The 24,324-nt window shown below is 47.6% G+C and overlaps 1 protein-coding gene across 8 annotated transcripts; it reads left to right on the top strand.

The window, feature by feature from the left end:
- The first annotated feature begins 2,043 nt into the window (after positions 1 to 2,043).
- On the top strand, positions 2,044 to 24,170 carry LOC106583631 (histone-lysine N-methyltransferase SETD5). 8 transcript variants are annotated; one of them, XM_082967665.1, is made up of 24 exons: positions 2,044 to 2,167; positions 3,980 to 4,082; positions 4,883 to 5,121; positions 5,312 to 5,370; positions 8,014 to 8,201; positions 8,991 to 9,029; positions 11,647 to 11,712; positions 12,064 to 12,488; positions 12,658 to 12,775; positions 13,161 to 13,270; positions 13,431 to 13,734; positions 13,967 to 14,041; positions 14,165 to 14,314; positions 14,422 to 14,772; positions 14,984 to 15,229; positions 15,469 to 15,592; positions 16,140 to 16,411; positions 16,671 to 16,727; positions 16,874 to 17,362; positions 17,980 to 18,072; positions 20,294 to 20,577; positions 20,828 to 20,955; positions 21,208 to 21,296; positions 21,596 to 24,170. In XM_082967665.1, the coding sequence occupies exons 1-24, from the start codon at positions 2,097 to 2,099 to the stop codon at positions 22,226 to 22,228; spliced, it is 4,713 nt and encodes a 1,570-aa protein (XP_082823791.1). In that variant the 5' UTR covers positions 2,044 to 2,096; the 3' UTR covers positions 22,229 to 24,170. The 8 variants fall into 8 exon arrangements, with proteins under 8 accessions (XP_082823791.1, XP_082823792.1, XP_082823790.1 ...); XM_082967666.1 differs by having other exon boundaries at positions 4,853 to 5,121; positions 14,165 to 14,278; XM_082967664.1 differs by having other exon boundaries at positions 4,853 to 5,121; positions 21,602 to 24,170.
- Positions 24,171 to 24,324: the final 154 nt, after the last annotated feature.

The following is a 24,324-nucleotide window of genomic DNA, read 5'->3' as shown; positions in this document are numbered from 1 at the left end:
CAGCCTCAGTCTGCTGCCTGCCTGCCTGCCTGACTGCGAGGTGGCTGGGTGGATGAGACAGAGCGCGAGAGAGTCGGAGGAGTGTTCGTCAGTGTTCCAGAGTTGTTGTCATGGTGTATGGATCATATGACAGCCGGCTGGATGACTCACCCTTGTGGTGTGTCTGGGCAAACACTGCGCCCGCTGGTTCTCCTTGGTACTGCACCTGGTGAGGAGGAGACAGGCCCAGTTAGAGCTCCTACTGTAGGGGTGGTGACTGGGGGAATCTGTCTGTTGTTTTTCTCCACACTGGATATTTAGCACCACTGGCCTGGGCGTCACTTTGACATGTTGGTCATTTAGCAAAACCTCTTATCCACAGCTTACAGTCAGTAACCCATCGGGTCCTGGTCAAAAGTAGTGCACTATATAGGGAATAGTGTGCCATGCAGACCGACTCCTCTCCAGGCAGTCATTGCTGCTGTAACAAGGCCAATCTAGGTGGAGCAGCCTGCATGACTCAGCATACTGTTTGTTCTATGTCAAGTATTATAGGTGGCTCTTTGACTTTCCCCCTGTGTGTTTGTGCATGTACATGTGGCTGTGATTGTGTGTGGCTGTGCTGCATGCGAGTGTGTACGGGAACAAATGCCAAAGAGACTGGTTCCTCATCTGATTTGAGTTTGGGACACTCTTTTGCTATGGAGCTGTTGAAGTATCAGATGTTCTTTTTCACCGTGTCATTGCTGCTACCATTCTGATCCAGCTTGCCTCAGACGAAGGCCTAGGTACCAACCCATGGTCCAGAAAGTCACATTCATTGTTCACACACACTTACAGAACATGAGCAGGGGTTTGCCAACTGTTTTTACATTTTTTTTGGAGAGTGTTGTTTCTTACTTGAGGCTGAGTAATGCTGCTTCTACCTCTGTAGTCCTTTTTAGACTCGCAAAGATTTAGTATGACCTCTGAGTTGGGATGACTCACGATAGTTGATTGAGAATCCAAATGAAATGGTCCAGTGGGGTGTCAGCCGCGGGGAATGCAGCTTCATGATTCGTTGCCAGCTTGTCTCTATAATGGTGTTTTGACCATGGAGGTTTTGCCTGTATCCTGCTGGTGCTTTACCCAACTCCCTCAGCTTCACAGGGTCAGAACTGTGTTTGCTGACTTTTCACTTGTTACTCTGTGTGTGGATCTGGTGTCTGTGTTTTTGGTGTCTGTGTTTTAGGGCTGTGACGGTCATGGAAATGTTGGATTAATAGACACTCTCTTCAGCTCCTGACTGCATGTGCTGCTGCAGGGGGGGGTGAGAACTTGTTTGCTAAAACACCTTGCTTGTTTCAGCACGGAGCAACGGTTTCATCATGTTGGAGAGTCTAGTCCATGTTACAGCAGAAACAGACTTAACTGCACAAATGCCTGGGTGTCCCATCTCCAGGCACCTGTTCATCCAGGCACCTGGTCCATCCAGGCACCTGTTCATCCAGGCACCTGGTCCATCCAGGCACCTGTTCATCCAGGCACCTGGTCCATCCAGGCACCTGGTCCATCCAGGCACCTGGTCCATCCAGGCACCTGGTCCATCCAGGCACCTGGTCCATCCAGGCACCTGGTCATCCAGGCACCTGGTCATCCAGGCACCTGGTCCATCCAGGCACCTGGTCCATCCAGGCACCTGGTCCATCCAGGCACCTGGTCCATCCAGGCACCTGGTCCATCCAGGCACCTGGTCCATCCAGGCACCTGGTCCATCCAGGCACCTGTTCACTCCACACATTTATTAGAATAAAAATATATATGTTTACGTTTAGTTTATATTCATGACGGCCTTCATCCATAACCGTCTGTTAAATGGTAATTGTGCCAACCCTATGTCTGTGTAGGTGATTGTGTCTCACGAATTACCTCTCTTTCTCCCAGGTCTCCCCATGTCCGTGAGCCGTCGGCTGCGGCTTTGCGGCACCCCACCCCTAGAGTGGTCTGTCGCTGCAGTTCGGACCCTGTGATTTCCCCCCCCCCCCCCCTCCTGTCCCCCCCCCCCCCCCCTCCCCATCCCCTCCCCACCCCTCCTCCTCCCTCCCCCCGTTCCCCTCCTCATCGCTGTGCAGGACGTCATGAGCATAGTAATCGCGCTGGGAGTCACCACACCAGAAACGTCCTACTCAGATATGGCTGCTGGATCAGAGTGAGTACCGCGCGGGTGGGTGGGTGGGGTGGAGTGGATGGCAGGCAGGCGGGGTGGAGGGTGTACCGTGCGGGTGGAGGAGAGAGGAGGTGTGAGGGTGAGAATGCATCCTTCTTCACCTTCTAGAAATAGACTTGTCAACTGTGGTGAAAGCCTTTCTCTTACATTGTAAAAATAAACAAGGTGGAAAAACCTTGAACTGATGCACTCAACCACCACATACATCACATACTGGAACTGAATAGTGATGATGCCAAGGCTAAATCAGACAAGTATTGAAATAGGAGCCCAACAGTCCACTGTTCTGCTGAACACTGTGAAGAAATGTCCATAGAAACCACAGATGAAATGGACCTGAACCCAGCGCTGCTGCTACACTGTAGGTGGGACAGATGAAATGGACCTGAACCCAGCGCTGCTGCTACACTGTAGGTGGGACAGATGAAATGGACCTGAACCCAGCGCTGCTACTACACTAGGTGGGACAGATGAAATGGACCTGAACCCAGCGCTGCTGCTACACTGTAGGTGGGACAGATGAAATGGACCTGAACCCAGCGCTGCTGCTACACTGTAGGTGGGACAGATGAAATGGACCTGAACCCAGCGCTTCTGCTACACTGTAGGTGGGACAGATGAAATGGACCTGAACCCAGCGCTGCTGCTACACTGTAGGTGGGACAGATGAAATGGACCTGAACCCAGCGCTGCTGCTACACTGTAGGTGGGACAGATGAAATGGACCTGAACCCAGCGCTGCTGCTACACTGTAGGTGGGACAGATGAAATGGACCTGAACCCAGCGCTGCTGCTACACTGTAGGTGAGACAGATGAAATGGACCTGAACCCAGCGCTGCTGCTACACTGTAGGTGGGACAGATGAAATGGACCTGAACCCAGTGCTGCTGTAGGTGAGACGGATGAAATGGACCTGAACCCAGTGCTGCTGTAGGTGAGACAGATGAAATGGACCTGAACCCAGCACTGCTGTAGGTGAGACAGATGAAATGGACCTGAACCCAGCACTGCTGTAGGTGAGACAGATGAAATGGACCTGAACCCAGCACTGCTGTAGGTGAGACAGATGAAATGGACCAGAACCCAGCACTGCTGTAGGTGAGACAGATGAAATGGACCTGAACCCAGCACTGCTGTAGGTGAGACAGATGACTGAGCTTCTATGGAATGTAGCTGGATCAGGCCTCCTTCCCCCTCTCCATACATGTCTTCTCCTCCTTCTTCTCCCCACCCAACCTGACTCAGGGGGATTTCACTTCACATCAAAACAATGATAAGCAGACAAGACATTTACAAAAAAATCTCCTGCTGGGATGTAATATGTTCTTGTTTGAGATGGAGCGTTATGACATTTGAGATGATAGTTATGCAGCACTTTGTGCACCTGGACTATAGTTGTTAGGTGAAAGACGAGGTTGTTCTCCTCTCCCACCGAGACCTCTGCTAAAGGGCAACGGGGGAGGTGCATAACACGCCAGGCATCATGGCGGCCGACATTCCATTTCCTGAATGGTCATCATTCTCCCAGGCTTTCCTTGGTTCTTGGGGGATGTTTTGGGCTGTGGTGCCATCTAGTGTACAGAACAGGCCTGGGAGATTTCACCTGCTGGTTGTTTACAAGCTTAGCTGCTGTATAAGTGGTTGACAAAATGGCTTTCACCATAGTTAGACTAAATGTTTAGTCTTTCTAGATAAAATGTTTCTTCTAACTTGTCCCATTATCTGGTTGTCTTTCTATCTTGAACTTCTCTACTTTCTCCTGCTCTCACTCGCTCTCTCGCTCGCACTCTCAGCCCTGAGTCAGTGGAAGCAAGTCCTGCTGTGAACGAGAAAAACTACCCCAACCACAACTGTGGGAGTGCACACAGTCATGGGTATCGGGGACTACCATATACTGTGAGTACACGGCTCTGCTCTATCACTATTAGTCTCTGTTCTATACTTAGATATCTACCTTCACTCTAATTATAGTCTCTGTTCTATACTTAGATATCTACCTTCACTCTAATTATAGTCTCTGTTCTATACTTAGATATCTACTTTCACTCTAATTATAGTCTCTGTTCTATACTTAGATATCTACCTTCACTCTAATTATAGTCTCTGTTCTATACTTAGATATCTACCTTCACTCTAATTATAGTCTCTGTTCTATACTTAGATATCTACCTTCACTCTAATTATAGTCTCTGTTCTATACTTAGATATCTACCTTCACTCTAATTATAGTCTCTGTTCTATACTTAGATATCTACCTTCACTCTAATTATAGGCCAGTCTTTGTTATACACTTAGTTATCAATATTTCGGTCAAGTACCTTTTTGTAAGAGAATACTTCTGGACTTTTTGCAGAAAACTAAATGAATTAGTCAGTGTACGAGCATGTAAAGCCAGTACGGCTGCATGTGGAATCTTAGGTCAGAGACGAAGGATTATCCCTCACAACACGGCAGTCTCACGTATCTAGACATACCAAACAAATTAAAGTCAGCGCAATGTTGGAACTCTGTAAAGCTGCTTGACACGTCCACATAGCGCCACCTTGCGTTTTCAGCTAACAGGTTGTATTGTCATGTACCATTTGGTTTGTCCTCATTTTCATTCGTCTTCCATTTTCCGTTTCCTCTTCCTCCTTTTTTTGTGCCTGAACACCTGTTGTTTGAAGATGCAACAGTCTTCCGTTGTGTGTTGTCAGGATCACAACTATGGCGCGCCCCCTCCCCCCACCCCACCCGCCTCCCCGCTCTCCCAAACCATCATTCCCCGCATGGAGCTCAACCACGCCTCCCGCTACCATGACAACGCCACCAATGGCGGCCAGGAGGAGAACTCTGCCGACAGCGAAAGCTCGTCAGAGGAGGACGGTGCTGTGGCCAGCTGGTGCCACTGCAGCCTGACGCAGGACGGCTTCCTCATCAAGTGCGAGAGCTGCAGGTGAGAGAACGTGTTCCTGAATACACTCTGTTGATGTGTAGAAGTGCCAGGTGATTTTATACATGTTTGCTATATTTGTGTGCGTCACCTCTTCTATTTGTCTTACATGAATACACAGACATAGTATAAGTCATATATTGATATAGCAGATCTGCAATTTCCTGGTTGTAATATTGTTCTGTGATTTCAGGGGGCTGGACAGGAGGAAAGGACTGTATGGCCAACGCAGGAAACCAGAAAATGTATCAGGTATTGTGAAGGGTACTTGAAACACACTGCATTATATTCATCTTAATGTCCGTCTTCCAAGTATGGAACACGCATACAGCCACAACATTAATGCTTTGGCAGTACATACAGTTGAAGTCAGAAGTTTACATACACTTAGTCATTAAAACTCGTTTTTCAACCACTCCACAAATTTCATGTTAACAAACTATAATTTTGGCAAGTCGGTTTGGACATCTACTTTGTACATGACACAAGTAATTTTTCCAACAATTGTTTACAGATTATTTCACTTATAATTCACTGTATCACAATTCCAGTGGGTCAGAAGTTTACATACGCTAACACGGAACCCAAACCGGCTGCGTGCGTGCGCCATCGTGCATACATTTTATTTTGTCCCCCGACACCAAACAAGATCACGACACGCAGGTTAAAATATCAAAACAAACTCTGAACCAATTACATTAATTTAGGGACAGGTCGAAAAGAATTAAATATTTATGGGAATTTAGCTAGTTAGCTTGCACTTGCTAGCTAATTTGTCCTATTTAGCTAGCTTGCTGTTGCTAGCTAATTTGTCCTATTTAGCTAGCTTGCTGTTGCTAGCTAATTTGTCCTGGGATATAAACATTAGGTTGTTATTTTACCTGAAATGCACAAGGTCCTCTACTCCGCCAATCCACACATAAAACGGTCAACCGAAATGTTTCTAGTCATCTCTCTCCCTTCCAGGCTTTTTCTTCTCTTGACTTTATATTGCGATTGGCAACTTTCATAAATTAGGTGCATTACCGCCACTGACCTCGTTCATCTTTCAGTCACCCACGTGAGTATAACCAATGAGGAGATGGCACGTGGGTAACTGCTTCTATAAACCAATGAGGAGATGGGAGAGGCAGGACTTTCAGCGCGATCTTCTATTTTAGCCCTTGGCAACGCGCACGAGCAGTGTGGGAGCAATAATTGAATAACACAGATTTCTTTTGCAACGCTCACACACGCGACGCGGGCGGTGTAGTCAGCCTGTTAGTTGACTGTCCGTTTAAACAGCTTGGAAAATTCCAGAAAATGATTTAATGGCTTTAGAAGCTTCTGATAGGCTAATTGACATAATTTGAGTCAATTGGAGGTGTACCTGTGGATGTATTTCAAGGCCTACCTTCAAACTCAGTGCCTCTTTGCTTGACATCATGGGAAAATCAAAAGAAATCAGCCAAGACCTCAGAATTCTTTTGTTGTTGACATCCACAAGTCTGGTTCATCCTTGAGAGCAGTTTCCAAACGCCTGAAGGTACCACGTTCATCTGTACAAACAATAGTACGCAAGTATAAACACCATGGGACCACGCAGCCGTCATACCGCTCAAGGAGACGCGTTCTGTCTCCTAGAGATGAACGTACTTTGGTGTGAAAAGTGCAAATCAATCCCAGAACAGCAGCAAAGGACATTGTGAAGATGCTGGAGGAAATGGGTACAAAAGTATCTATATCCACAGTAAAACGAGTCCTATAGCGACATAACCTGAAAGGCCGCTCATCAAGGAAGAAGCCACTGCTCCAAAACCGCCATAAAAAGCCAGACTACGGTTTGCAACTGCACATGGGGACAAAGATCGTACTTTTTGGAGGAATGTTCTTTGGTCTGATGAAAGAAAATTGAACTGTTTGGCCGTAATGACCATCGTTATGTTTGGAGGGAAAAGGGGGAGGCTTGCAAACCGAAGAACACCATCCCAACCGTGAAGCACGGGGGTGGCAGCATCATGTTGTGGGGGTGCTTTGCTGCAGGAGGAACTGGTGCACTTCACAAAATAGATGGCATCATGAGCTAGGGGAAATTATGTGGAGATATTGAAGCAACATCTCAAGACATCAGTCAGGAAGTTAAAGCTTGGTCGCAAATGGGTCTCCCAAATGGACAATGACTCCAAGCATACTTCCAAAGTTGTGGCAAAATGGCTTAAGGACAACAAAGTCAAGGTATTGGAGTGACCATCACAAAGCCCTGACCTCAATCCTATAGAAAATGTGTGGGCAGAACTGAAAAAGCGTGTGCGAACAAGGAGGCCTACAAACATCACTCAGTTACACCAGCTCTGTCAGGAAGAATAGGCCAAAACTCACCCAACTTATTGTGGGAAGCTTGTGGAAGGCTACCTGAAACGTTTGACCCAAGTTAAACAATTTAAAGGCAATGCTACCAAATACTAATTGAGTGTATGTAAACTTCTGACCCACTGGGCATGTGATGAAAGAAATAAAAGGTGAAATAAATAATTCTCTCAACTATTATTCTGACATTTCACATTCTTAAAATAGTGGTGATCCTAACTGACCCAAAACAGGGAATCTTTACCAGGATTAAATGTCAGGAATTGTGCAAAACTGAATTTAAATGCATTTGGCTAAGGTGTATGTAAACTTCCAACTTCAACTGTACATATATTTTTCCACTTGGCCTCAACCTCATGTAAACGCCATGGGCCAGTTTTCCTGGACACAGATTAAGCATAGGCCTGGACTAAGAAGATCAAAGGAGGATCTCTATTGAAGTAGCTTTTTAGTACTGGACTAGGCTTAATATTAGTCCGAGAAACCGAAGTGATCACTGTTGACGAGCCAGGTACCTGTGCATGCTCAAGTCTCTCTTCTTGTTTCTAGTGGGCGAGAGCAGTGCCACGGAGAGCGGCGACGAGGAGGTGTCGCCCGCCACAGTGTCCTACACGGCGACACAGCACACGCCCACCAGCATCACGCTCACTGTCAACCGCGTCAAGCGGAACAAGTCCAAGAAGAGGAAGAAGAGCACGGAGAAGGCCCATGTAGCGCCCAAGGGAAAGAAGATCAAGGTTGGTACTAGGAAGCGAGGGCCCAATTAACACTGCAAAGAGTCCCACCTGTGTGCTAAATGCGAGGCATGCCAGGCAAAAGTGACGTGCTAAATGTAGTGCTAGTGGAAGGTGCAAGACCCACGTGAGCTAAATGTAGTGCTAGTGGAAGTTGCCAGCCGCCACGTGGGCTAAATGTAGTGCTAGTGGAAGGTGCCAGACCCACGTGGGCTAAATGTAGTGCTAGTGGAAGGTGCCAGCCGCCACGTGGTGCAAATGTAGTGGTAGCAACAATAAGTGTTGACAAATGTCACACGAGCAAAGTTTGAAAAGGGTCTGAGTGTGCAAATGCATAACTCGCAGCTAGCAAGAGGACCAAGATCGCAAAGTTTCCTGTTTAACTTGCTGAGAAGGCTGATGTCACCGTACTCGTATATGTAATTGATAGTTTGATCAGATGATACTCGTGACCGGAAAAAACTGAAGGGTTTTAATATGCCCAAGTAGATGTTGTCAAAATGAAAGTTTTCTTTTTTTTTAAGATCACAGGTAATTACTGAGTAAAAATCGTATCAGGAAAATGACTACTTGGCACACCCCAGCTGAGTATGCCTATTATCGACCTCTAGAAGCCAAGAGAGGAGTTGCAGTCTTTTTCTAGTGGCAGAAATAGTTATTTTTGGTACGTTATTTTAGATTAAACTCAAATGTCTAAACGTTGAATACAGACTCTCTGAAACTGTGTAAACGTTGTGAGTGGACTCTGAAATGTGGTCAATACGTTGAGTAAACAAGCGTCTGTCTTTACAGGCCTTCAGAGAGGGTTCTAGAAAGTCCATGAGGATGAAGGTAAGATTCGTTCATTCCTGAGGATCTTCTGTTTAGTTATATACCAATGTATACTACTACACATTTGAACTTCACAGCGTTATTGTATAGTGGCTTGTGAAAGTATTCACTCCCCTTGCCATTTTTCCTATTTTGTTGCCTTACAACCTGGAATTAAAATATATTTTTTGGGGGATTTGTATCATTTGATTTACACAACATGCCTACCACTTTGAAGATGCAAAATATTTGTCTTTGTGAAACAAACAAGAAATAAGACAAAAAAAACTGAACTTGAGCGTGCATAACTATTCAACCCCTCCAAAGTCAATACTTTGTAGAGCCACCTTTTGCAGGAATTACAGCTGCAAGTCTCTTGGGATATGTCTCTGTAAGCTTGGCACATCTAGCCACTGGGATTTTTGCCCATTCTTCAAGGCAAAACTGCTCCAGCTCCTTCAAGTTGGATGGGTTCCGCTGGTGTACAGCAATCTTTAAATCATACCACAGATTCTCAATTGGATTGAGGTCTGGGCTTTGACTAGGCCATTTCAAAACATTTAGATGTTTCCCCTCCTTGTTGCTTTAGCAGTATGCTTAGGATCATTGTTCTGCTGGAAGGTGAACCTCCGTCCCAGTCTCAAATCTCTGGAAGACTGAAACAGGTTTCCCTCAAGAATTTCCCTGTATTTAGCGCCAGCCATCATTCCTTCAATTCTGACCAGTTTCCCATGGGGATGGTGTTCTCGGTGTGATGAGAGGTGTTGGGTTTGTGGCAGACATAGCGTTTCCTTGATGGCTAAAAAGCTACATTTTAGTCTCATCTGACCAGAGTACCTTCTTTCATATGTTTGGGGAGTCTCCCACATGCCTTTTGGCGAACCACAAATGTGTTTGCTTATTTTCTTCTTTAAGCAGTGGCTTGTTTTCTGGCCACTCTTCCGTAAAGCACAGCTCTGTGGAGTGTACGGCTTAAAGTGGTCCTGCGGACAGATACTCCAATCTCCGCTGTGGAGCTTTGCAGCTCCTTCAGGATTATCTTTGGTCTCTCTGGTGCCTCTCTGATTAATGCCCTCCTTGCCTGGTCTGTGAGTTTTGGTGGGCGGTCCTCTCTTGGCAGGTTTGTTGTGGTGCCATATTCTTTAAATGTTTTAATAATTGATTTAATGGTGCTCCGTGGGATGTTCAAAGTTTCTGATATTTTTTTATTACTCAACCCTGATCTGTACTTCTCCACAACTTTGTCCCTGACCTGTTTGGAGAGCTCCTTGGTCTTCATGGTGTCGCTTGCTTAGTGATGCCCCTTGCTTAGTGGTGTTGCAGACTCTGGGGCCTTCCAGAACAGGTGTATAAACTCAGCAAAAAAAGAAACGTCCTCTCACTGTCAACTGCGTTTATTTTCAGCAAACTTAACATGTGTAAATATTTCTATGAACATAAGATTCAACATCTGAGACAAACTGAACAAGTTCCACAGACATGTGACTAACAGAAATTGAATAATGTGTCCCTGAACAAAGGGGGGGTCAAAATCAAAAGTAACAGTCAGTATCTGGTGTGGCCACCAGCTGCATTAAGTACTGCAGTGCATCTCCTCATGGACTGCACCAGATTTGCCCGTTCTTGCTGTGAGAACACTGACATTCCTGTCTTGCAGGAAATCACGCACGGAACGAGCAGTATGGCTGGTGGTATTGTCATGTTGGAGGGTCATGTCAAGATGAACCTGCAGGAAGGGTACCACATGAGGGAGGAGGATGTCTTCCCTGTAACTCACAGCGTTGAGATTGCCTGCAATGACAACAAGCTCAGTGCGATGATGCTGTAACACACCGCCTCAGACCATGACGGACCCTCCACCTCCAAATCGATTCCGCTCCAGAGTACAGGTCTCGGTGTAACGCTCATTTCTTCGACCATAAATGCAAATCCGATCATCACCCCATGTGAGACAAAACCGCAACTCGTCAGTGAAGAGCACTTTTTGCCAGTCCTGTCTGGTCCAGCGACGGTGGGTTTGTGCCCTGGCCACATCTGCAGTCCTCATGCCTCCTTGCAGCATGCCTAAGGCACGTTCACGCAGATGAGCAGGGACCCTGAGCATCTATCTTTTGGTGTTTTTCAGAGTCAGTAGAAAGGCCTCTTTAGTGTCCTACGTTTTCATAACTGTGACCTTAATTGCCTACTGTCTGTAAGCTGTTAGTGTCTTAACGACCGTTCCACAGGTGCATGTTCATTAATTGTTTATGGTTCATTGAACAAGCATAAGAAACAGTGTTTAAACCATTTACAGTGAAGATCTGAAGTTATTTGAATTTTTACGAATTATCTTTCAAAGACAGGGTCCTGAAAAAGAGACATTTCTTTTTATGCTGGGTGTATATTCTGAGATTATGTGACACTTAGATTGCACACAGGTGGACTAATTATGTGACTTCTGAAGGTAATTGGTTGCACCAGATCTTATTTAGGGGCTTCATAGCAAAGGGGGTGAATACATATGCACGCACCACTTTTCCGCAGAAAATATTTTTTCAATTTCTTGAAACAAGTTATTTTTCATTTCACTTCACCAATTTGGACTATTTTGTGTGTCCCAATTACATGAAATCCAAATAAAAACCCATTTAAATTACAGGTTGTAATGCAACAAAATAGGAAAAAGGCCAAGGGGGATGAACACTTTTGCAAGGCACTATATGGGGTAAGGACTAAATCTTGTCATCAGTGCCACTTTGTGTTGCACCGGGAATCTATTGAGTGACCTATGTTCCATTGAGCATAACACAAAGACACCCGTCACCTTATTATGACACGGTGCATGTGATCTAGAACACAGTGCATTACCCAAGCACCCACCCATGATAACACATGCGTCTCTAAACACTTTGACTTGGTATGGCTCCAAAGCAAGAAGAAACACGTAGACCTGAAATGGACATTTTTGAAAAAGGTCTTCCCTGTATGAAGGTGAATATATATATATTTTTTAAGTGTATTTATTTTTAACACGACACTGCTCTGGAGTAAACACTCTCCTCCCACCCTCCTCCAGAACTCCACGACGGAGGCCAGCGCAGTGGACGAGACTACAGTGGAGGGCTGGGAGAGCCGCATCCGCCAGTGGACGGACCAGTACGAGGAGGCTACAGCCAACCAGTACAGCGCCGATGTCCAGATGCTGCTCCAGCTGCACCGTGCCGTTACCGCCGAGGGCGTGGCGAGTGAGACTACCTCACCGGCCCAGGTCAACGCCTCGGCGGACGCCATGGACACAATTAACCGTACAGAGCTGGCGTGCAACAATACGGTGCTGGGCTCTCAGATGCAGTTACAGCTGGGGCGGGTGACGCGTGTGCAGAACCACAGGAAGATCCTGCGGGCGGCAAGGGATCTAGAGCCAGACACCCTGATCATCGAGTACCGGGGCAAGGTCATGCTGAAACAGCAGTTTGAGGTCAACGGACACTTCTTCAAAAAGTATGCGTTCTCTGAAATATTCATACGCTGTGGAAGAATTGTGTTAAACTGCGCCAGTGTTTTAAAAATGTTTTATGGAGGAAATGTATGCTGTATTCAGGATAAACATTAGCACTGTAAAATATTATGCAAAAATGCACATTTTGACATTATTTTGACTTTTTTTTAGGCCCTACCCCTTTGTGCTGTTCTACTCCAAATTCAACGAGGTGGAGATGTGCGTGGACGCGCGGACGTTTGGGAATGATGCACGCTTCATCCGGAGGTCCTGCACGCCCAACGCAGAGGTCAGCCATCTTGGTTTTGTGTTTGTTTTCTTCAAGAAAGGCATTGGGTGCATCTCAATCGTCTCTCCCTCTCATCTCTGGTCGTTAGTTCAGTTCACTCATCTCAGGTGAATTGAGGTCAGTCAATCAATCAAATGTATTTATGAAGCCCTTTTTACATCAGCAGATGTCACAAAGTGCTATACAGAAACCCAGCCTAAAACCCCAAACAGCAAGCAATGCAGATGTAGGTCTCACCTATCCAGATCTCTGATGTCATCGTAGATGAAGGAAAGGAGATTAGGAGAGCAGGCCACTCAGGACTATTGAGACGTACCCTTCTAGAGGGAAATGGATACAGTTATGATCTCCTAGATAGAAGACACGCCTTCTGTCTCCTCTCCAGGTTCGCCATATGATCGCCGAGGGCATGATCCACCTCTGTGTCTACGCTGTCACGCAGATCCCCAGAGACGCAGAGGTCACCATCGGCTTTGACTATGACTTCAATAGCTGGTCAGTGTCAATTATATCTATGAAAGCCGTTTTACATCAGCAGTTGTCACAAATCACACAAAAGACTGTTTCTCTTGTCTGTCTCTTGACTCCAAAGTGTCCAGTATCTTTGGGGTTCAGAAAAGTGTGATCAAAATCCTATGTATTATCATTATTACAGTAACTATAAGGTGGACTGTGCCTGCCACAAGGACAACCAGCAGAACTGCCCTGTGCAGAAGCATAACCAGAACCCGCGCGAGTCCCTAGGCTGCCCCGGCACGGGGTCACTACCCTCCCAGCTCCCAGGGCACACGGGGGCAGAGACGCGGCGGCGGAAGGCCCGGCGGAGAGAGATAGAAGGGTCAGGCGGCGGCCCAGGACCGGGCGGGATGTCGGATGACAGTAACCAGCCGCCCGAGGAGAGTGGTGAGGTCCGGGAGACGCTGCAGGGCAACGGCAGCCTGGGCAACAGCGATGTTGAGGTATGTGTGAATCTTGGTGCAACGGTGTGTGTGTGTGTGTGTGTGTGTGTGTGTGTGTGTGTGTGTGTGTGTGTGTGTGTGCGCATACAGGCAGTTAATGGTGAGGTGTGTGGTGTGGCAGTTTGTAATGGAATGTGGTGCTGTCCCACTAAGACACATTGGGGTGTATCCACTGTGCAGTGAAAATGTCCCACATTTATCATTCACAATGTAATGTGTATGTGTGTTACAGGAGGGCCTCCTCAAGCAGGAGGAAGGAGAGGAGGGCGAGCTGGACCAGAACGGAGTCCTCATCTCCAGTAGACAGGTATATGCTGCCTACATCACCGCTTTGACATCAATTCCTGTTACACTGACCAACCCACTGTCATAATATGGAATCGTAGTATTAGTCTTCAGTTCGTAATCTACCCTCTCTCTCTCTCTGTAGAAGAAGACGTCTACCACAGGGGGCATAGATGAGCCCAAACAGGAGGGCCTGGAGTGCGAGGAGTGGAGCAGAGGGAACCCCACGGGGAGTAACCCCACACCCCACCAAGCAGGGGTGGGGATAAGCACCCGTCGTGCAACTTACGCCACTGTGAGTCGGACTTCCCTCCCCCTTAGCGCCACATTCTCTTTTTGAACTTTGTGTCCAATTATCCAATTTAATTTATCCCTTAACAGAATCTCCCTCTCGGTCTCCAGGAACCCTCCTTAGCAGCCGACGCAGACAAGACCCAGACATCTGCCGCTCCCCTCCCGGCCCCCCTTGCTCCCCCCAAGCCTCCCCCGGCCCGCTCCTCCAAACCCCGGCCTAAGAGCCGTATCTCGCGCTACCGCTCCAGCTCGTCGCAGCGCGCCCGGCGCCAGCGGCAGGCCCTGGCCCAGCAGCAGGCGGCCCTGGAGCAGGGGGCGGCGGCTGAGATGCAGGAGAGCCCCCTGGGGGCCCCTGGTTCAGAGCTGGGCCTGGTGGACGGAGCACTGGGAGTCGGGCAGGTCTTAGACGGAGAAGGCCTGAGTGCTCTGAACAAGGGCAACCTGCCCAAGACCAAGAAGGTGAGAGGGATGGGCCTGGCTTCCAACCACCTTTTTGGGGATTTAATCATTATTATTAATTGACCCTTTATTAAACCAGGAGAACTCTTTTGAGGTTAAGAACCTATTTTTCCTTGCTGAATTACAGATTTATAGGCTAATATCAACACAATACAAATATCACACACAAACTTGACAATTTGTCCCTAAAAAGTCTCCCCCCACCCTCCAGTATCTGGTGACAGAGTGGCTGAACGACAAGGTAGCCCAGCAGGAGGTGCCCACGGTGGAGCGGCAGCTGCGCATTACCACCGACCCCACGGTGCTGGCCACCACCCTCAACATGCTGCCGGGCCTGACGGCCTCGCCGCTCATCTGCACAGCGCCCAAGCACTACGTGCGCTTCGGCTCGCCCTTCAACCCCGAGCGCCGGCGCCGGCCCGTCAGCGTGGACGCAGCCTACGGATCCTTCAAGAAGGTACCCGGGGAGACAGTTGTGGGAGTTGTCATAAAGTCGGTTATGGGTTGAATGGAGAATAGGGTAGATGGGGAAATGTAGTGTAGCAGGTGCTCCAGAAGGAGGGGGCTGTTGGAAGTGGATGCATCCCAATAATCTCTCCTTTCCCCTAAAGTGTGCACTTGTTCACTTCCCTTCATAAATGTGAAAGCGTTTCAGTATATTGTCTCAGGCTGATATCTATTTGTATCTGTGTTCAGAGATGGATCCAACAGGCCCAGTGCGAGAGTGGGCCGTGTTCTGGAGGCCTGGAGGACGGCACCGAGTCCACCTCCTCTCACCAAAGTAACAGCAGCAGCTCCACCCCTAACCCTTTCAAAGCAGGTATCTGCCGCTTTTTGGTCTCCTAACAAGTCTAGCAGGGTTTGTAATCTAGGACAGATCTGATTTAATCTAGGACAGATCTGATTTAATCTAGGACAGATCTGATTTAATCTAGGACAGATCTGATTTAATCTAGGACAGATCTGATTTAATCTAGGACAGATCTGATTTAAAATACGTTGACAATTCGTTTTAGGTTGGGTTTGAACTTTTCTACTTTTCTATTGGTTCCACTGCAACAGGCAAACTCAATGAAGCACAGATAGAATATTTGAAAGGATTTTTAATCGTTTTTTGAAGCCACGTCTGGTGTAGTGTTCTTGCAGTTGGAGGTTATGTGAAATTGATCTCAAAATAAATGTTGATTCAACATAGATTAATAACCAATTGTTTTAGCTACTTTGTCCTAATTAGTCAACCATGCACGTCATTTAATTTGAAATTAACTTAACACCAAATGAAGATCCTTTTAATCATCGGCATACGCTGACACCTGTCACAGAGATAATCTGAGGCTATTGCTTTCTTTCCGCTCGCCGCTAAAAAGAACTGGCGGCGCCCCCCAAGAAGCGGCGGTCCATTTACGAGGCGGAGGCGGCTCCACCACTTCCCGGCTCAGAAGAACACAGTCTGCTACTGAGGCCCTTGTCACCCATCACGCCCCCGTTGCCCTCAGACCACCCCCTACTCAGCCCCGCCTCCTACACCGCCCCCGCCCTGCTGGGTCGTTACGGCGACGAGGAGCACCGGCTGTCCAATGGCTACTCACCGCTGCCCTCGCTGCCCACCAGCCGCTGCAACACGCCACTGCAGTTTGAGGTACTGGGGACACAGAGAACGCCCCTAGAACACACACACACACACACACACACACGACATATTGAAATACACACACATATGACATACTGAAATACACACACATATGACATACTGAAATACACACACATACAAAACGATGGGCCACCCGAACAGGAAAATTCAGCATTGAACTACAGTGCATATACATGGTTGTTTTCACTGTGCTACCTATCTGTTTGTAGTGGTATTTAATGTGTCTCCTTCTTTCCTACCCATCCAGAACATATCGTCTCCAGAGGCCTCTCCTGTGCACAGGCCGGAGTCCATCTCTCCAGAGGTAGGTACCCCACAGAGCCAGAGCAGCTGTCAGAGCACTGAAGCCAGGGCTACATGACATTCACTTTAGTCTCACGGGACAGGGAACACGGGCCGATGAGGCCAGTGTTCATCTTGTAACTCTGTCCTCCTCTGCTCCACCTATAGCCGTGCCTGCGGCCAGACTTTGACGCCCAGTGCTGCGCCCTGCAGTTTCCAGACCTCTCCCTGTCCTCGGGCCTGGAGAGCCCCGTGCCCGCCATGTCGGATGACTTCACTCTCCTCTCGGCAACGGGGCCTCCTCCCGACACACAGGGACCGCTCACCCCCTTGGCACCGGGTACCCCGTCCGAGTCGCCCCAGCAGGCCAGAGAGCAGAGCTTCAGGACGGAGTTCAACCTCATCTACACCTGCTCCCCGCTCAACGCCAACCTGGGAAACCCCGCCCCCGCTGCCCCCACCAACAGGCGCATCAGCCAATCAGAGGGCAGCTATTCCCCGGCCGAGTCATTCTACAGCACCGTGAGTGGCCAGGGGATCCTGGCAGAGGCGGGGTCTGACTCGCTGTCGCCCTACGGCGAGCCGCACTATGGCGGCAGCTACCCGGATGGCGGCACGCCACCCCACCACACCAGCAACCCACCACAGAAGAAGAAGGCAAGTCCTCCAACTCGCTCAACTTCTTCCTGCTTTAGTTTTTTTCCCCCTCAGAAATGTAACTGTTAATGAAGATATTTCTGTTCGAAATACATTTCCAAATGGGGGTACGATAGGTAGGTCATGTCTGTAGTGTGGAAGTAGTGCCTACATGCTTATTGGTATAAAGTCTGAATTTGAGTGGAGAGTGATATTGAGACTGTGGTATGAAAATTGAAAGGATACTCATTCATTGTGTCGTCTTTACTTGCTTTGTGTTTTCTATTCACTATGTGTCAAATAGATGAATTGGTCTCAGTGACTCCACATCAACATAATTAAATCAAAATAGACCTGGGGTAATTATTTTCCAAAAAACCTACATCGGTTTGTTTTATTTTGACAAATTGTTACATTTATCTTTTCTATTGTCTGTCAGTTGGCTGCATGGACTTTCAGCTGTCTTTAGAAAGGAATAATACGGGACTTCTAGAATGATTTCCACATTTCTCATTCTGTATGTTTACTGTCTCCTACTGCAGCTAGCCCAACAGGTTGTGTTGTCCACCCTGTCACTCCCCCTATGCTCCTCCTGAAACCTTTGCCAAGTCTTTCTTCCACTGTTTTTTCCAAGGCAGAGGGCCATCCTGCAATCCGTTAGTCTGCTGACAGGACAGCCAGGTTACCAGGCTATAGCAGTAAGACGTGAATACAAGACAGTACAAAATATGGTGAATATTTCCATACGACCATTTAGAAGTGTGCATGTAAATATTGTTTGCATTTGCATACAAACCCCACCCCCGTCCGCCAACCCCCCCCCCCCCCCCCCCCCTCTCCAAAAACGTACCATGAGTATCATCCATTTATCTAAACATCCATTTATCTAAACATCTCTATATCTGAAACATGGTCACCCCATCGGCTCGGAGTGCCATACGAGGCTGATGGTTCATGATATCATCATCAGCCTGTCGAGGTTGGGCCAGGCCTTGCTGGCTTCACTGGCCGTTCGTCTACGGTCCACCTCATCCATAGTTCTGTCCTCCTCTACCTGCATCCTCTTTCACCAGCCTTGACCACGCCCAAGTCAGATCATACCAGCAGTATGGCCAATTCCCATCTAAGAAGCATACCTAAGGGTCCAAGGACAATCAGAAGGCCCATAAAATAAGCCTTTGGAGCCTGAAGCTGTTCTAAGGGCCCAATTGGGATCAAAAGGCCCTAACAAATACAGTGGTCCTCAGATCCTAGTGCGTGGCCATTCTTCAAGTCCTAAGGCCCTGATGGCAACCCTAAGGGTCTAGGTGGGGCCCCCTGAGTGCCTCTCCCTACCCTTCTCTCAGCCCTCTTTTGGTTCAGCTCATCGCACCCCGATAGCCCTGATATCGGACTGTCTATTCAGCCAGCCTGCTCCATATCTCTCACCCCCCATCCCCCGGACCCTGCCTTTGCCATGACAACATTCCGCCGGACTGTTCTCGCTCATTGTCTCTGAGTGTGGCTGAATGTACAGGACTGTTCTCTCTCTCATTGTGGGTGTGTGTACCGTAGTGGGTGTGTGTACCGTAGTGGGTGTGTGTACCGTAGTGGGTGTGGGTACCGTTGTGGGTATGTGTATGTGTACTGTAGTGGGTGTGGGTACCGTAGTGGGTGTGGGTATGGGTACCGTAGTGGGTGGGTGTACCGTAGTGGGTGTGGGTATGGGTACCGTAGTGGGTATGGGTACCGTAGTGGGTGTGGGTACCGTAGTGGGTATGGGTACCGTAGTGGGTGTGGGTATGGGTACCGTAGTGGGTGTGGGTATGGGTACCGTAGTGGGTATGTGTACCGTAGTGGGTGTGGGTGTGTGTACCGTAGTGGGTGTGTGTACCGTAGTGGGTACGGGTACCGTAGTGAGTGTGGGTACGGGTACCGTAGTGGGTGTGTGTACCGTAGTGGGTGTGGGTGTGTGTACCGTAGTGGGTGTGTGTACCGTAGTGGGTGTGGGTACGGGTACCGTAGTGAGTGTGGGTACGGGTACCGTAGTGGGTGTGGGTACGGGTACCGTAGTGGGTGTGGGTATGGGTACCGTAGTTGTTTCGTGTCTGACCTCACAGTAGTTGCTTTGTGTGATGTTTCATGTGACGATGATAATGATAATGATGACAACGACCAGTTGCCTGTGCTGATGTTAGGTTTTGACCGTTACTAACTGTCCATAAAGCACAGAAAGGCTTCAAAAGCAAACAGAAGGTTGGTACGTGAACACGATTGCTTCCCGATCCTGGTAATGGAACTGATACCAATACTCTGGTACAAACATGTATTTTGTTTACCGTTCAGCAGGTGGGTTGTCCCAGCACTGTAAGGTCAGAGTGCTGAAGCTATACTGGATAGTTTCTTTGTCTTTTGTCATATGACTCGTTCCAATGGTCATCCCTCCCAAGGTATAGGTTGTTTTCTTGTTGCACCTATCAACTTCAGATAACCACGCCAACAGAGGATGAGGTTGACCAGTCATAGAACAAAATAGAACTTCCAGGATGGTAGAAGTATTAAATCGTTGACCAGACTCTACACAGTCTTCGCAATGGATCCGACAGAGATTAGTTTGCGTTGCTCTACGTTACGTAGTTCTACGTACTTTTGTGCTGCTGAATTTTCGGAACGCCACTCAGATGGAGCGCGGTAGCTCTGACATCACTGTGGAGAAACCTTTAGGGTTTGGGAACATTTAGGATGTTTGGTCTTTTGGACAATCAGTTGGTAACATGTAAGCGAATGTACATTCAAGATAGAGTCATCTTAATAGTTGATATGATGCATGACGTTGTCTGTCCATACTGCTCTGGTGATTGATAACGGTGTCACAATGCAACCAGTGGTATTGTTTGACACCATGACGTGTGTAACCTCATGGCACTAAGCCTGTACATATGGCTGAGTGGTTCTTTTCCCTCAACTCCTCAGGTGTCTCTGCTGGAGTACCGTAAGAGGAAGCAGGGGAGCAGCAGGGACCCCGACAACGGTGGCAGCTCCCTGGGCACCCGCCTCGGCTCCGTCTGTCCCAGCGCCGAGTCCCCCAGAGGCCCCCATTCCCTCCACTTGCAGCCCTCGTCCTCCCCCCACAGCTCCTTCTCCTCCCCCCCCCAGATGGAGGAGGTGAGCCCCCCAGATAACCACAGCACCACCTCCCACGCCCTGGGACCACCACAGCAACAGCAGCCCAGGGATCAGGAGGGCACCAGCCACTGGTAAGACTAGATATCTCTCACAGTACTTTGTTCCCTGTCACTGTTTTCAGACATATCCACCTTTGCTGTACAACCTTTTTTATGTTGTGAGGTTGACTGGTGTTTGAGACTATTTGCTTGGTAAGGTGGGACCATTAGCAGCCTGAGCCCCGTGCGGTGTCTCCAGACATAGCCAGCTCATCTGAACATAAACCCCTAGTGTGATTGAACGTACTGTACATGACGGTGTTGGTGTTGTGCTTTGATCCAGGATGGTGCCCACGACGGTAGAGCGGCTGAGGGAGGGCCAGGGCGTCTTAGAGCGGGTACTGAGGGGCTCCCTCAAGATGGACCGCGTGCTGAAGAGGACGGATGGCTCGGCTGCTGACAAGGACCCTGGTACTGTACTCGTTTTCACATGAATGTGGCGTAGTAGAAAATTCAGACCAGATGTCCACGTTATTGTCTGAAATATAGACTTCTCGGTGTGTTTAGGCTAAAGTCCAGGTTTGTCTTGTCTGAAATGTAGATATCTAGCCTAGTTTGAAACACAGACAGTTGCTGAATTCAGAGGTTGAGGTTTCAGGGAATGTTCATGCATGTACCATCTGTTCTCCTGTTAAGCTTGTGTCCTGTTGTGTGTTATCCCAGATACAGACCGGTATGAGATCCAGACAGTTCCCCTGGCCTCTCCTATGAAGAGCCCACAGAGATACAGCCCGTCTGTCTACACTTACCAGGTATTGTCCTACGTCATTTGTGAGAATTTAGTGTTTTGTCTGGGCTGGTTCTTGTTTTGTCTGGCGGTGTAATCATTTCTTAAAAGTTTTGCAACGAAAACTAGCCTTTCTGTTGGACAGGCTCAGCAAACCGGGAGAGACCTACCTGAATCTGTCCAATAGAAACGCTAGAATTCAAAAAATAAATTGTTTTGATTACACCTGGGGTTTTTTTTTGGGGGGGGGGGTGTTAATTTGTTTGAGGTGTGTACTGGGTGTCAGGTTAATTCTAAGTCATTTATATGTGTTGTCATTGTAAGGTGCAGCCCCCCTTATCGGAGAGCCACCAGCAGACAGTGGACAGTCCGGCCTTCCTTCAGCAGAGGGCGTCCTCTCCATTACATGGCTCCTACAGCCCCTCGGCCCCCCTTCCCTCAGTTCAGGGCTTCTACCCTCGCCTGTCTCAAGACCACTCGCAGCATCATCCACAACAGCCCCTCAACTCCCCGTCCTCCTTCCCCAACCAGACCACCTCCTCTGCAGACTCAGCCCTATGTGGGGCTTCCAGACCACCAGGAGGCGCTCTGCACCAGTCGAGCGGCAGCAGCAGTATGGACGGGTCCCACGCGTACAGCGCCGGGAGCCAGCTAAAAGCCAGCCTCTTGAACAGCGGGTTGTCAGGGTCTCCTACCCCTGGCTCCAGGGCTCACGGCAACCCTAAAACAGACTTGGGCGCCAGTGTGGCGGGGAACCACACCTCCAGACTGAGCCAGCAGCTGGCGTCCCGGAGCCTGAAACCAGGCAGCCCCGGGCAGGCGGTGCTGCAGGCCGGCTCCAGGCTCCTGGTGGCCACCGCCGGCCAACACTACCCGCAACGCGGGGCACCACTCAGTCCGTTCCAGCACCCCCCCATACAGGGGCCGGGTGTAAGGACACAGTCAGGAAGCTTTTAGGATGTTGTGTTTGTGTGTGTTTTTGCGTGAGAGTGAGTGAAATGGCGTACCTCCTCTCCTAAACCCTCTGGAGAAACTAGGCTTGGGGAAATGTACAGACCTCAGAGGAGCCACGACTCTGCTTCTTGTATTTCTCCTTATTTTCTGTCTTTCTTTTTGTGGAAAACAATTGACTGTGTTCTGCGTCTAGCTAATCGAGGAACTTCAACATCCTCAAGGAATCAATGGAAAAAGAGGAAGAAAATACATGTTCAACAAAAAAGAGAAATCATTTGAAATGACCCTGACATGAACAGACTGTAAAACAGGCAGAGGAGATGGTGAAACTCAACCATGAGTATCTGGACAAAGTGTTTTTGAAGAAATGTACCTGTTGTTTTGGTACTTGGTTTGATAATGCTGAGATGGCAGCAGAGATTTTGTTGAGGTAACTTTTTGTTATTTGGCCAGCAGCAGGGTCAGTCCTGCAGTATACATGTGTTTTGTTTGGAAAGGGTAAACCATACCAGCAAGAGCGTGTGTGTATCATCCGTTATAAAGATGCAGAGAGGGTGGCAGTCATGAGCGCCCTAAAAATCATTCCATATGATTTCCAACTTTTTGTGTAAAATGTTTTTCTGAAAACTCTTGATCTGTATTTCACTGTTCTTTGATTTTCTTCTGCTCTTTGTTTTCCTTCCACACTTGACTGTTTTGATTTGCTTTATTGCTACTTCACAGTAGATTTGCTATATTGTACTTGAGTCAAACAGATCTTGTAATTCATGGTGCTGCAGTTGTTTTAAGTTATTTACAGTTAAATCCAGTTATGTTTCCCACAAATCGGTTGATTCAACTCGCCATCTGTAATTTGGAATCAAACTTTTGCCAGAAATGCATCCTAGTAATCGTTAAAACCTTTTTGTGCTGGAATGCAGGGACAGAGTGAGAAGTAAGAATATATATATATATATTTTTTTTTTTTACTCCGTTGTTGGGTTTGTCGTCTCTTTTGAATCCTGTCGGATTATTTTTATCAAAACGTATTGAGAATATATTTTTTCTCTCCTTCTGACCATTCCTTGCATTCCGTATGCCACCTAAGAAAAAAGGATGGTTTGAACGGTATAAAAAAAAGCTGCTGTGTTCTCCTTATTTGTTGCTGCTTCAAAAAGTCTCACTTTCCACAGAATGCTGTACCCCATTTTATTAGGGTCCTCACCAACTGAATACTAAACAAAAAGATGAAAATCACAACGCAAAATTAGTCATGTGCCATGACCACTGCATTGGGACTTTTAATCAACGTTAAATGACATTGCTGATGCACGCTGGGAGTTGTAGTACCCTAGTGATAGGAAGATGGAAATCGTTCAGACTGGACGTTCTAATTTGGTTGAGAGTAAATGTCTTTGGGGCCCCAGGAACCACACTTGGGGCTTCGGACAGAGGGACTGGCCAGCTTGACCGGACACTTGACCTTTCTTCTTATTGCTTCATCCACAGACGTAAGGTACTCACTTGTTACATGAATGTTTAACAGAAGACTTCCGAGAAATGTCACCCAAAATTACCAGCACCTTAAGTTAAGAAATAACCCCTAAAATGAAACAAAAACGACAATGTATGATCATGTGTACTTGTATAAAATGTGTTAAACTGTAAAAAGAGAAATATAGTACACTAAATTTGACGCATGATATTTCTTTTCTGGGACTGACAGATGGTCAGATTGGGATGATTACGTCTGTTGACGAAGTCTTTGTTTTTGCTCTTCACTTTTGACTCCCAGAGAAATTGGACACTGCATTCTTTGGGGGGAATGACGTTTAACTCGTTTTTGTTTTATTTTTTACACAACATAGTGGTGACTATGTGGACTCCCCCATCCAAAAGATAAAAAAGCAGAAGAGATGTAATGCATTTTCATAATAAAATACTGATGATAATGTATTTAGAAAAATTGCCATGTTGATATTTAATGCACTATGGTATGGTACCCGTTCCCAAAAACCTGTTGAAGAAATAGTGAACATTTCTTTACACAATATATAACACTGCCATGTTTTATTTGAAATGATTGATTATATACATATACTGTACACACAGTGAAATAT

Source organism: Salmo salar, chromosome 22, assembly GCF_965601325.2.
Source record: "Salmo salar chromosome 22, fSalSal1, whole genome shotgun sequence".
NCBI classification, from domain to species: Eukaryota; Metazoa; Chordata; class Actinopteri; order Salmoniformes; family Salmonidae; genus Salmo; species Salmo salar.
Note: the sequence above shows the minus strand (reverse complement) of the source record. Positions and strands in the feature narration are given on the sequence as shown.